Source organism: Penicillium canescens, assembly GCF_028828765.1.
Source record: "Penicillium canescens strain IBT 15451 chromosome Unknown utg000002l_segment0_segment0, whole genome shotgun sequence".
In the NCBI taxonomy this organism is placed as follows: domain Eukaryota; kingdom Fungi; phylum Ascomycota; class Eurotiomycetes; order Eurotiales; family Aspergillaceae; genus Penicillium; species Penicillium canescens.
Genome location: NW_026703964.1, coordinates 4164136 through 4176909, shown reverse-complemented (window position 1 = coordinate 4176909; position 12774 = coordinate 4164136). Strand labels below are relative to the sequence as shown.

The 12774-nt window shown below is 50.5% G+C and overlaps 5 protein-coding genes across 5 annotated transcripts; 3 read left to right on the top strand and 2 right to left on the bottom strand.

Moving 5' to 3' along the window:
- Window positions 1–54: 54 nt before the first annotated feature.
- Window positions 55–2214, top strand: N7446_002793 (glycoside hydrolase family 47 protein; the record flags this gene model as incomplete). The annotated part of the gene is made up of 3 exons (XM_058511542.1): window positions 55–508; window positions 562–1206; window positions 1256–2214. 3 exons carry the CDS (start codon window positions 55–57, stop codon window positions 2212–2214), a joined length of 2058 nt encoding a protein of 685 aa, XP_058377078.1.
- Window positions 2215–2541: 327 nt separating this feature from the next.
- N7446_002792 (M20 family metallopeptidase) lies at window positions 2542–3867 on the bottom strand (the record flags this gene model as incomplete). The annotated part of the gene is made up of 1 exon (XM_058511541.1): window positions 2542–3867. One exon carries the CDS (start codon window positions 3865–3867, stop codon window positions 2542–2544), a length of 1326 nt encoding a protein of 441 aa, XP_058377077.1.
- An 850-nt stretch (window positions 3868–4717) lies between these two features.
- On the bottom strand, window positions 4718–5038 carry N7446_002791 (uncharacterized protein; the record flags this gene model as incomplete). Its single annotated transcript, XM_058511540.1, has 1 exon — window positions 4718–5038. The coding sequence occupies one exon, from the start codon at window positions 5036–5038 to the stop codon at window positions 4718–4720; it is 321 nt and encodes a 106-aa protein (XP_058377076.1).
- Window positions 5039–5849: 811 nt separating this feature from the next.
- On the top strand, window positions 5850–9094 carry N7446_002790 (putative NRPS-like enzyme; the record flags this gene model as incomplete). Its single annotated transcript, XM_058511539.1, has 4 exons — window positions 5850–6125; window positions 6182–6452; window positions 6503–8655; window positions 8741–9094. The coding sequence occupies 4 exons, from the start codon at window positions 5850–5852 to the stop codon at window positions 9092–9094; spliced, it is 3054 nt and encodes a 1017-aa protein (XP_058377075.1).
- Window positions 9095–10283: 1189 nt separating this feature from the next.
- N7446_002789 (uncharacterized protein) lies at window positions 10284–12211 on the top strand. The gene is made up of 3 exons (XM_058511538.1): window positions 10284–10389; window positions 10549–10974; window positions 11023–12211. Exons 2-3 carry the CDS (start codon window positions 10704–10706, stop codon window positions 12192–12194), a joined length of 1443 nt encoding a protein of 480 aa, XP_058377074.1. The 5' UTR covers window positions 10284–10389; window positions 10549–10703; the 3' UTR covers window positions 12195–12211.
- The last annotated feature ends 563 nt before the right edge of the window (window positions 12212–12774 follow it).

Sequence of the window (12774 nt, the reverse complement as noted above, 5' to 3'; positions counted from 1 at the left end):
TAATAGCAACCCCGGCAGACATTCGCGAAGCCAGAAGCTTTCCCAGAAGAAACAATGGCATACCAACCATCGCGCAGTCCGTTCGCGCCAGCGCAACAAGACAGCTTCTACCAGAACACCCGCAACGGCCTCCGTGGCTACGGGCTGTCCAACCAACCGATCCCCCTATCCAACAAAGTGAACGGCTATTTCGAGAAAGACCGCACGCTACCGTTATACAAAGACAAGCCCTACTTCCAACCACGGCGCACAGGTCCCCGGAGACGATGGAGGCCGTTCTTTGCCCTTCTAGGAGTGTGCAGTCTGGTATTTTTGCTATACTATAACTTCTATCTCCCGTCATGGACAGGGTCACGATCAAACGATAAGGGGGTGGAACTTTGGAGGTGGGCTCAGACTTTGGAAGATGAGAAGGCTTCTTCGGATACATCTGACTGGGCTGAGAGGCGAGAGAAAGTGCGGGACGCTTTCATTGTTAGCTGGGAGGGTTATGAGAAGAACGCATGGGGTAAGTTGCGATGTGGCTTTATGTGTTGAATGCAGAGCTGATATTTTCCATAGGCTACGACCAGTATCGTCCCGTGTCAAATGTCAACCAGGAAGTTACTAGCGGCGGGTTAGGCTGGATGATCGTCGACTCGCTGGACACCCTGATGATCATGAACCTGACCTCCAAGGTTCACCGAGCCAGACAATGGATCTCGACGTCGCTGCGGTATGACCAGGACCGGGATGTGAACACATTCGAGACGAGTATTCGCATGCTGGGCGGTCTGCTGTCTGCGCACTATCTCTCAACCCAATTTCCCGATTTGGCACCGCTGAACGACGACGATGTCGGTGCTGCGGGTGAAGACCTGTACATTGAAAAGGCTACCGATCTTGCCGACAGACTGCTCGGGGCTTTTGAGTCTCCGAGTGGCATCCCATGGTCGAATGTCAATCTTAACACATCAGCGGGTATCCCAGTTCACTTTGATGAAGGAGCCACATCTGTCTCTGAGGCTGGGTCAGTGCAGCTTGAATTCAAATATCTGGCCAAGTTGACTGGGGAGGCAGAATATTGGAAGATAGTGGAGAATGTCATGAAGTTGGTTGACTATCAACTGCCCCAGGATGGCCTTGTTCGAAGTACTATTCACCCGGATAGTGGGTCGTTCAAGGGAGACAGTATTAGTCTCGGCAGTAAAGCAGACTCGTACTATGGTATGTTTAAAATCTTTGGAGATGGCTGGATTTAAGCTGACCCCACCAGAATACCTCATCAAGCAATACCTGCAGACCTCACAACAGGAACTTGTTTACAAAGAGATGTGGGATGAGGCCCTAAAAGGCATCCGCAAGCATCTGGTCACGTTCACCAAGAATGCACAGCTCATGATCGTCGGCGAACGGCCTCAGGGCTTGGACAAGGAACTCCTACCCCGAATGGACCACCTGGTCTGCTTCATGCCGGGAACAATTGCGCTTGGCGCTACAGGAGGTCGGTCACTATCCGAGGCAAGAAAGTCCTCGGACTGGTCTCAACAACGCGAAGAGGAGATCCTCATGTCACGCGAGTTGATGAAGACCTGCTGGGCAATGCACAAAAGAACAGCAACAGGACTCGCCTCCGAGATCTCTTACTTCACGCTAGACTCCGAACCTGTAATGATGGGAGACAAGTACCCAGTCTTGGCCACGACCCCGAAACAAGGATCAAAGCCCGAAGCACTGAAAGGCATTTCTAAGTCCCTGGAGACGCTAAACGATGGCTCGAAGTCATGGCGCGAAGACATCGAAATTCACCGGAACGACCGCCACAACCTACAACGCCCGGAAACGATCGAGTCCCTCTTCTACATGTACCGCATCACCGGCGACGACATGTACCGCCAGTGGGGCTGGGAGATTTTCAAGTCTTTCGTCAAGCACACAGCCGTGGTAGAGAAGAAGAGCGTCTCTCGCATTCCAACAACAACCAACAAAGAACCCATTTTCCGCATTAAGGGCTTTACCTCGCTCGGTAATGCGGATGCCGTCCCACCCTACAGGCGTGATAATATGGAGAGCTTCTGGATGGCAGAGACACTTAAGTACTTCTACCTCCTGTTCTCGGACCGTGATTTTATCTCGCTTGAGGACCATGTCTTTAACACCGAGGCTCATCCGTTCCCGCGTTTTAAGCCTAGTGGCGATCTCAAGACCGGGTGGGAGAGGAAGCCGAGGCAGTAGATTTGAGATGTTTTTGACGAGGCATGTCCTTAATGTCCGTTATATGTTTTGTTTGTACAGCACTTTGTTTCTATGCCATGTTTGGAATCTGGAGAACCAGATTATGTATACCAACTTCTGTACATGACCAACTTTACTTTCAGGGCGCAATATATAAGATTGGTGGCTTGAGCTTTCGATACTAGAACCTTGCTTTCCAAGTTCGCTTTTTGTAGGAAATTGATCAGGCCCTCGGGGAAATATATGCGAAGTAGCTAAAATAAAATAATCACCCGAAATAATGCTTCCCCGGCTGTCGTATGCAAGCTATGCAAAAGCAATGACCAATTATACGGCAAGGCCCTGCTCCTCTCTATCCAAAGCAGCCTGGATCAGCTTCTTGAATCCACTAACGGCGTCCTTAATTTGGCGCACGCTCAGGGCCTCATGGTCACCATGAGCAACGAAGATACTGCCAGGGCCATAAAGGTAGCGCTTAACGCCAGACCGAACAGACAAATTCGGAACATCGGTACCATAGTTTACGGTAGTGACATCAAAACCCTCAACGTCCACATCAAGATCCTGAGGCTCATAAGACTCGCCATGCGAGCCGAAGTCCACAACAACCTCCGCATCCACATCACGGGAGGCATCTTCAACAGCGCGCTTGATAATCTCACGGGCCTCGTCGGGTGTACCAGCAGCAAGACGAACAGAGACATCAGCATAGGCCTCAGCGGGAACAACGTTAGTCGCAACACCAGCGCGGACAACACCAACGTTCAGCGTCGTGTTTCCGTACTTTGGGGAAGATGGAAGACCGCCCTCCTTTGTGGGGATGTTTCCTAGCTGATCGACGCGAGACAGCGCGGGCAGGATTGCTGAGACGGCACTGCGGCCAAGCCATGGGTAGCCCGAGTGCGCGGCAGAGCCGTGAGCGAAGACCTCGAAGCCGAGCATGCCCTTGTGGCCGGAGACCAGGGCTGCTTCGGTGGGTTCACCAAAGACAAGGGTGTGGTAGGTGCTGTCTCTGTTATATTTCGAGTCGGAGAAGACCTTCATTCCATCACCGCCGACTTCCTCGCCGACGACGAAGAGAAGGCCCAGCTTTGCGTTGGGTTGTTCGTTCAGCGTTTCAAGTGTAGCGAAGATCTGCGCTGCAACGCTGCCCTTAGCATCAACGGTACCGCGGCCAGCCAGGACGAGATTTTCGGAGTCAAAGCTGCCGGACTCATCGGATTGAGGGCGATGTACCGAGTAGGGGATGAAAGGCGGGACAGTATCGATATGACTCGTGAGAAGGATGGCAGGAGGCTCCGAATGCGAGTCAGGATATGCGTAGATGTTGTATCTTGTCTTTGGGCTTTCATGGCCCTTCAGCGGAGGCACCTCCTGCTTCACGACGGTGAAGTTCCGGGCCTCTAGGAACTTTGCGACGAAGAGGCCGACATCGTGCTCGTTGCCGGAGATTGACTCAATCTCGACCAAGTCTCGGTGGAATGATAGTAGAGGTGAGTTTTTGATTATATCTTCTGCACCGGTCTGGCTGTAGATTGGCTGTGACGGCGTGGATGGTGCTCCCAAGGGTTCCTGTTGCGCAGGTGCGGGGTGCGGAGAAGCCTTCACGCCAGTGATAGCAGCCGCGGCTGCAAGGTATGAAGAGAACTTCATTGAAGGTCAACAAGATGGATAGGCGACAATCTAAGGGTGATCACTTCAGTAGCAGCTGCAATTTTACAGCATCAACTCCGGAGACTCAAAGCAAGCGGGTTCGTGGAGCCTTGCAGGAGGTTGGAGTCCGATGACGGAAACTCCCGATAGATAGTATAGGTCACGTGGATTGGAGATGGTGATATTAGACCAAATAAATAGATATGAGGTGATCTCCATTGATCCCGATTGGACAGTATTAGGAGTGTTTGTAGAGATGAAGCAGGTCCTTTGTCAACAAGTGAAGCTATTTCACATCAACTTGCTAGGAGTGGATGGGCTGGGTAAAACATGGAATCTACGCTATTCATATGATCTCCAGGCGTACTTAAGGGTCTTTGAGGCTTCAATTTGATTGTCAAGAGCTCAGGAATTATCTTCAGTGATCGGAATCACAATGATTCAGTATCACTATCCATCCTCGTCCACGTATCTTCAATCCAGCGGAAGCCAAGAAAAGGCACGACGAGGCACGACATCACAGGGTATTAAGCTCGTACAGTGTGTTCCTTTCCATGAATGGGTCCTTCTGGCAGCTGATGGGTACAAGTCACGTTTATCACAGGTTGGCTCGACAAATCGCACGCTCTCCAGGATCTTGTGTGTATCAACACATCAGGCAAGAAGATCCGGCACTTCAGTCGTATCCGCGGAACTGATCTAGAAGTGTGACACGTCCCAAGGTTAGTAACAGCTACCTATATATGTGGGAGATATAGACGTACCTGCTGGTGTCATGCAGGAAAAGCAAGGGTATGGACCTCACATCTTTAAAGGTGCCTAGGCCGCTCTCCAGCTCTGGATGTAGCCCTCACGAACGATTGTAGATCATGTCAATGTTGTCGGCATCAATAGTGACAGCCTCAGACCCAGTGTGGTAGTAGTGAAAGACGATTCCAATGTTATCAGCCGAGACCGTGATCGCACCTATGGCAGTTTCGGCCCAGTTGTGGATTACTCGGATGTTTCCAGCGGAAATATTAATCGATCCAGGGTTAATATTGGTGTCAAGGAAAAGGAGACCAATGTTGCCAAAGTAGTAGTTTATTGGAACAGGCTGGCCATCTTCAGGGATCCTGATTCGAACATTCTCTGCGTGATCGAAGTTAATAACGGTGAATCCGGAAGACATATTGACGGCGAGGGCGGTGTAGTGAAGGCGGTGTAGCGAGGGGAGGGAATTTAACTGCGGGTGATTGGGTGAGAGGTCATGGGTTGGGGTTACTGTTTGTGAGTCGCCATGCGTTACCTGTTGCCCATGATCATTTAGTAACTCCGAGACAGCAATCCGTTAGTTCGAATTGGTTTTTGAACACAATAAATCAAAAATAGAGTCTCTACGCTATCCACATACACTACTCTACTAGATAATTCTTGCAAAAACAATGGCTTTACTAGTGTAACGCCACTAGATCCTTACTTCAGCAATTCAAGGAAGCAGCATAATATAACTCTTGAATGTTTTCCCCGTATTATTTGATGTGCTATCATGCTTTCACAGTTATGTATAGTATGTGCCTGCTAGGCCCCAAATGGAGCATGCATATCCTTGAGGGATAATGAACGTCACGCCGTACACAAAAAGACAAGCTTCTAACCCCTGTCAAAAAGCTCGGCATCAATATGCCGGGAGGGGTTCTTGTGAAGGCAGAATCAAGCATAGGGATGCTCAGGCCGGTGGATAACGGGTGCTGTGGGCCTATTTTTGAGAAGTGATCTGCGTACGCAACACACATACTGGAGACAACCATGATGAGCGGCAAATCGGCTGTTCAAGGGGGATATTTCTAAGTAGATAGTTTGGCCTGAATATTGGACCAAGTCGTTCTTCTCAGAACTATATAAATGGATATTCCCACCGTGGATAGTCCATCAGAACACCATCCTATGTTCCGCTGCATTATTTATCCGGCTTATTCAACTTTTTATTCAACTTATAAACCATGACCCAGCAAAAGAGACTTCTAGCGACAACGGTGGATGACCATGCAAAGCACAATCCTAGCAATGTGTTCGCAGTCATCCCCAAAGGCGCGGAAGTTAGCCACGGCTTCCGTAGCCTTTCGATGAAGGACCTGGCACAGGCTGTGAACGGTATGTGTTGGTGGATTGAAGAGACTATTGGACCAGCACAATATCCCGAGACATTGGCATACATGGGGAGCAATGATGTGCGCTATTTCATCTTCATGCTTGCCTGTCAGAAGACGGGATACCTGGTAAGAACTAGGTCGCCAAGATGTTGATATGGAGACTTGTTAACCTATTTTCATAGGCTTTCTTGCCTTCGACTAGGAACTCGGACGAAGCTCATCTCCATCTACTGAAAGTGACGAGCTGCACCAAGCTCTTCTTCAGCGAGGGGCGACAAGCAAGAACTCTTGAGATCCAGGGACTCTCTTCGACAGCCTTGGAGATTTTCCAGGTTCCCGCTCTCAAGGTCGTTCTCAATGATGAGCGTGGACTGCCCCATTACCCATATAACAAGTCATATGTCGATGCTGAAAATGATACAACGTGCATCATTCACAGCTCAGGAACAACAGGTAGGTCTATGAAAGTATGAAATTGCGCCGTGCACCGCTAACTTCCACAGGCATGCCCAAGCCAGTGTACCTCACCAATGGCTTCTTTATGACCATCGATTCGCTCTCTAAGCTTCAATGGCCAAAAGGCCGCCTACCGGCTCCATTCTTCCATTTGGACCAAGAGGACCTAATGCTAAGCACGACACCCCTATTCCACCTAATGGGACTTATGGCCTTGGTTTTCGCCGTCTGGTTTGATGTTCCTGTCCTGATCGGCCCAGAGAAGCCACTCTCCGTCAAGCATATGGTAGAGCTCATGCAAGTCGGCCGTCCAACAGCAGCAATGTGTCCACCTTCGGTTTTAGAGGACATGAGCTATTCTGACAACGCACAAGCCTGTCTGAAAACACTCAAATTCGTTCTTTTTGGAGGTGCACCACTTGCACCAGACGTCGGAGACCGGCTCCGCCAGTGCACTAGAGTGGTGTCCGTGATCGGGACCAGCGAGATTGGCTGGATCGCATCGATGGTACCAGAGGACCCAGCTGATTGGGGCTACTTTGAATGGAACGAAGCATACGGTGTCAACATGCAAGATATCGGCGAAGGAATGTTCGAGATGGTCATTCCTCGACAGCCGGATGCTCGTGACTTCAAGGGCATCTTCCATACCTACCCCGACATCAGTGCCTATCATACCAACGATCTGTACACCGGACACCCGACAAACCCGCGTCTCTGGAAGTTCCACGGGCGAAAGGATGATGTGATTGTGTTGAGCAACGGAGAGAAGTTCAACCCCGTCGGAATGGAGACTATCATTGAGGGTCATCCGTTAGTTGGAACTGCGGTGGTGGTCGGTCAATCCCGATTCCAGGCTGGGTTGCTCATTGAGCTGAACCATGATGTGCCGGACATGGACAACAAGCTCTTTATCGAGCAGATCTGGCCGACTGTGCATGTGGCTAATCAAAACATTGCTGCCCATGGGCGGGTCATGAAGAACAGGATCGGGATTGCTTCCAAGACGAAACCCTTCAAGAAGACGCCGAAGGGTACTGTGCAGCGTCGGGCTGTTCTTCGGGACTTTGAGGAGGATATTGATGCGATTTATGCTCAGAGCTTGGACGATGAGTTCGTCCAAGATCTTCCGGAAAATTTAGACACAGAAAATGTCACGAAGTATATTCAGCAGACCATTGCGTGTGTCTTGGAGAAGGAGATATTCAGTACTCAGAACTTTTTCGGTGCTGGCCTTGATTCTTTGATGACCATCCAGGTCTCTAGAATGCTGCAGAAGGCTATCGACTTGCGCCCAGAAGTGAAAGCAGTCATCACTGCTCAGACCATCTATGCCAACCCAACAATTGATCAATTGTCTACAGTTGTGGTGGCCATGCTGGAAGGCAAATCCCAGGCTGGAATCCCGCGTGAAGAGAAGATTCATAACTTGGTGGCAAAGTATACGTCCGACCTCCCAGTCCAGAAAGTCCGTCACAATGAATTGCAATCGCTTACCACTGTGATTTTGACTGGCTCCACTGGCTCATTGGGAAACTATCTACTTCATTGTCTATTGAGCAGCGAGTCTATTTCCAAGGTCTACTGTCTCAATCGCTCAGATGCTGAATCACGACAGCGGAAGGGCTTCAAAGAAAAGGGCCTACCCTTGGACAACTGGAACAAGGTCGAGTTCCTGCAAGTATCATTCGGAGCAGAACGCTTTGGCCTAGACGAGGTCAAATACCAAGAACTCCTCGACTCAGTCGACACCATCATCCACAACGCGTGGAAAGTCGACTTTAACTACACCGTTGATTCCTTCGAAGACACTCACATCCAAGGTGTGCGACGCTTCGTCGACTTCAGCCTAAGCAGCCGCCACAATGCCCACCTTCACTTCGTCTCTTCTGTAAGTACGGTGGGTAACTGGACACCCGAGATGGGACCGTCGATCCCCGAAGAGCCCATGGAAAGCAACGTCGTTCTCCCTCAGGGCTACGGCGAGTCCAAACACGTCGCGGAGCGCATCTGTCTCGAAGCAGCACGCCGATCAGGTGTCCCGACAACGGTGTATCGCGTTGGACAGATCGCAGGACCAACCACCCGAAGCGGACAATGGAATCCGCATGAATGGCTGCCAACAATCATCGCGACGTCAAAAGCGATGGGTAAAATCCCAAACCGCTTAGGATCAATGCCAGTTGATTGGGTACCGGTGGTAAGATCTATCTAAACCCCCAACAAGCCGAAGGAGCCGGAAGTCCCTGACAGAGAAGAATTCATGCTGATCACTCTTGAAATAGGATACCCTATCCGCGATTATGGTGGAGATTGTCAACACACGTCATCGGTCGTCCGAGCAGCCCTGGGCCGTGTTTCACCTCACCAACCCGGAGGCAGCGCCATGGTCGTCGCTGGTCCCCGCCATCCAGGCGCAATATCCGGTCGAGCCAGTTGATTTTGCCGCGTGGGTTGCCGACCTCGAAAGCATTCCCAATCCCAGCAGCGCGGACCTCGCTTCCAAACCCGCGCTCAAGCTATTGAGTTTCTACCACGGGCTTCAAGAGGAGGGGGCATGTCTGTGCCATTGGATGTCCGGCGGGCAAGGGACGCCAGTTGTAGCATGCGGTCCTTGGAACCAATCTCAGCCACGCTGATGCAAAACTGGCTGCAGCAGTGGCAGTTCTAATCTATAGATTAATATATATGCTATATGGAATCCAATAATAGACCCCGATTCTGGCCTGCTTACCTCATCCACGATTAGGTTTTTTTTTCCGTTCATTTCGTCGAAAGATGTTGATTGGCTGTCCATCCGAGTTTAGAAAAGGCTAGTCTCGTTTAAGCGAAAGCGCCACCATTTTTGGACAAGTGACCTGCAGGGATGTTTCTAGTAGAAGACACGATCGGAGATCGCCAGGGGAAACCCCATTTATTATAAGTCAAAAAAGAGACGTGTGATATATCCACTCAGAAATAGTCAGCTGAAGACAAAGTGACCTGTCGAGAATGTCACTGTATACCCGACTCACAACACCTCAAGAGGCACACCCGGACATGGGTCCCTAAGACCGTGGTTTCCCCTCCTCTTGGCTACGGAAGAGTCGCCAATCACCATGTAACAAGGCAATGTTTCCCCAATTTCCGAGAGGGCAATTCTGCCATGTGGATCTGACGTCTTGCCTTCCCCTCGTCTTCGCCTTCCCCTCCCATTATCTCATCCCGGAACCACACTGTGACTCTATGTACGGCTTCCGTTATCATAGGTTCGCCTATATTTTTGCCCCCCGTTCGGAGCGTACACGGGTAGTATTTCCAACTGTACCTGCTCGTCATACTCGGACAAAGTTCTTACAGGGACCCCGTTGAGCTCCTTTAATCACGGGTGAGTGCAGGAGAAAGAAAACGGTCGAGGGGGAACCAAAAAATAGAAAGAAAGTGACCCATTACAACATGATAAGAATTCACCGGACCTGTCTACCCTAAGGCGAATGAGGTTTAGGTTGCTGGGTCGGTATGGCATCATAAAAGTAGTTCCCGGCATCCACCTCAGTCTAGATGCCGCCGATCGCACAGTTAGACTTTAGACGGCTGTGTAGCCGTTTGACAGAAAGTATACATAAATAGGAAGAGGAATCGAATAGAATCAAATAGGAATAGACAATAGAGAGAGTATCTATATATATATAGAGAGAGAGAGAATATGTAGAAGAATACCTATAGATGAAAGAATGTCATCGAAGCATCGAAGAGGAAGGCTTCTAGACTCTTTCGGTTCCGCCGTTCCGCGGTATTTTCCTTTAGGAATTCGAACCGACGATCGGCACTTAGTCAGTTTTCACCACCAACGTCTTTTGTCTTCTCTTCTCTGTGTATACAACTTCTTTTCTTACCTTAACACCCTCCTTAAGGCCACTACGATTTCCCTGCATTGTTGGTCCGTTTGCTGATCGTTAGTATCCCCCACCCCCCCCCCCCCCAACGAAACGTTCGTTTCTGCCCAGCCAGCTGGTCACCCCAACTTGTTTGGTCCACGTCGCTTGCTTTTTTCTTCTTTTTGTATTTTGGATAGGTTCTATCAAGATCTCTGCTAACTGGCCCTGTCGTGCAGTTCCCGCTTTCCCGGATTTTCATCACACCGCCACATACCTTTCCCGCCCAACAGAGGGGAATGACTCTGGGAGTGTCTTTCTTTTTATCTACGCTCTTCGCCAATGCTGAGCTGTGATCCATCCCCATTTACACAGCCACTGGCACCCGTTCATAATGCACAAAGTGTCTCAAATAATCGACGCGGCACGAAACTCTCTCGACGATTCAACGTCGCGCCAGCCCATGTCTCCGTTGACTATTAATACCTCCGCGCCGGCATCACCAGCCATTTCTTTGTTCTCTGCGACAGGACACAACCGTGTCTCGAGTTCCGTCTCTTCGCTCGTCTCGTCAGATCTCAAGAACTCCATGGACAGCCCCAGAAGTCATTTGACCGGAGTCAAAGAGGAGGAATTTCGTGACTCATTGGAAGATCAATATTTCCGTATGCATCGCACCGGAGGAGAGAAGATATGCGCTAACAGTTATCTAGAACAAGTTGATTGTGGCATGACTGACGAGTCATACTTTCCCATGGATCACTCGGATAGTTACGACCTCAGCGATACTGGAATGGAAACTGCCCCATCCCCGAAAAAGCGCCGCTCAGATGACGCATCGATGAAGGGAGTCTCGCGCATTGGTTCGCGCATCTCAACCATGTCGACTCGGTGGAAGCGATCCCACTCTTCGGGCACCGAAGTCGATGCGTTCCCAGACGATCTACGGTCTCGCGCGGGCTCAGCTTCCTCCGCTCTAGCCAGCCCTGTGGTCGGTCCTTTGAGCCGCGTCGACTCAATTCCCCCTTCTCCCGCTCGCACCATCTTCGAGGAGCGCGTCAGCGACTCCGGCGCACGCCCAATCGATATTACCCGAGCGAACAGCTTAAGCCAGGATGACAATGACAAGCAGCAAGCCACCACCCCGCTTCTGCCCCCATTGTTGGGTGACGACTCATCAAACGTGGTTTCCCGTGTCCAGTCGCCCCTGCAGTCACCCTCGGTTGCCGATGTTAGCGAGCCTCACCACTGGAATGTGACTTCCGACCCCCGCTTCATGGGAATTCTTCCCTCGCCCCCGCTTTCCTCCAAGCCATCTGTGGCCTCGTTCAACCGGCCCCGAACTAGCACCTTGCGCACTGTCTCGGGCGAAGCACCCCTCGTCCTTTCCGACCCCAACGATGAGTGGGCCCACAAGCTCGGCCACGCAAATTTCACCATCCAGCCCGAGCCGTATGTGCCCGTGCTTTGTGACATTAGCAACTTTCAGCAGTTGCGCGTCGATTGGGATATTGCGCGGTGTAATTTCGCCAAGCACCTCGTCCGCACAGGCGAGCATTACGGTGTTACCTCTACTATCTACAGGCTCACCGTTGAGAAATGGGAATCCATCAACCGCAATTGGCGCACCCAGCACGAGGCCATGCTCAACCAGCTCGAAACTCTAGACGGTGTCGCCCTCACCTTGACCCAGTCTAACATCCACCCATGCGAAAATGTCCGCATCCCCCGTCTTCACGACAACGACAAGTTCCCCGAGATGGGAGACGAGGACATCGTCGGTCCAATGACCGTCGCGCCAGCTACAGAAACCGCCGGCCCGTGTCGAACTGGAAAGAAGAGGAATTTCTTCCGCTTCTTCCAGGATCTGGTCTCCCGACCTTAGACCGCACTCTTTCCCTGTCATCTTTCTTTTCTTTCTTTCCTTTCCTCTTTTCCTTCCAGCGACCCACAACGATAATGACCATAGAATATTCCCCAGGGCGTTTCGATATGCGCCACCTGTCACGACTAATGTCTGTTTCACCGTGTTTTCTTTGCTTTGTTCAATAATGACTCACGATTCCCGATCCGGTCCGCGACTACTTCCTCGCCCCGATCATGCCTTTCCTTCTCTTCCGAGTCATGTTTTCGGAATACGGTATCTGTCTTGTCTGTAAGACAGATACTGTATTCTGACTGGGCTCAGACCCGTCCATTCCTTCTTGCTTAATTATACCCTATACACCAAGCCTATCCATTGTACCGCATAGACTTCCATTCCTATTTTCCCTTTCTCAAATGCCTCTCAAAAAAGAGCGCAATGCAAAATAGCAAAAGAAAAAAAGCGCATGTTTTCATATTTGTACATATACACATCTTACCTATTGGCAGCTTAATATTGGATTTCCGTTTGGCAGTCTCTGCACAATACATACTTTACTATACTATACTATTCTATTAGCTCAATTGCCTATTCCTGTCAG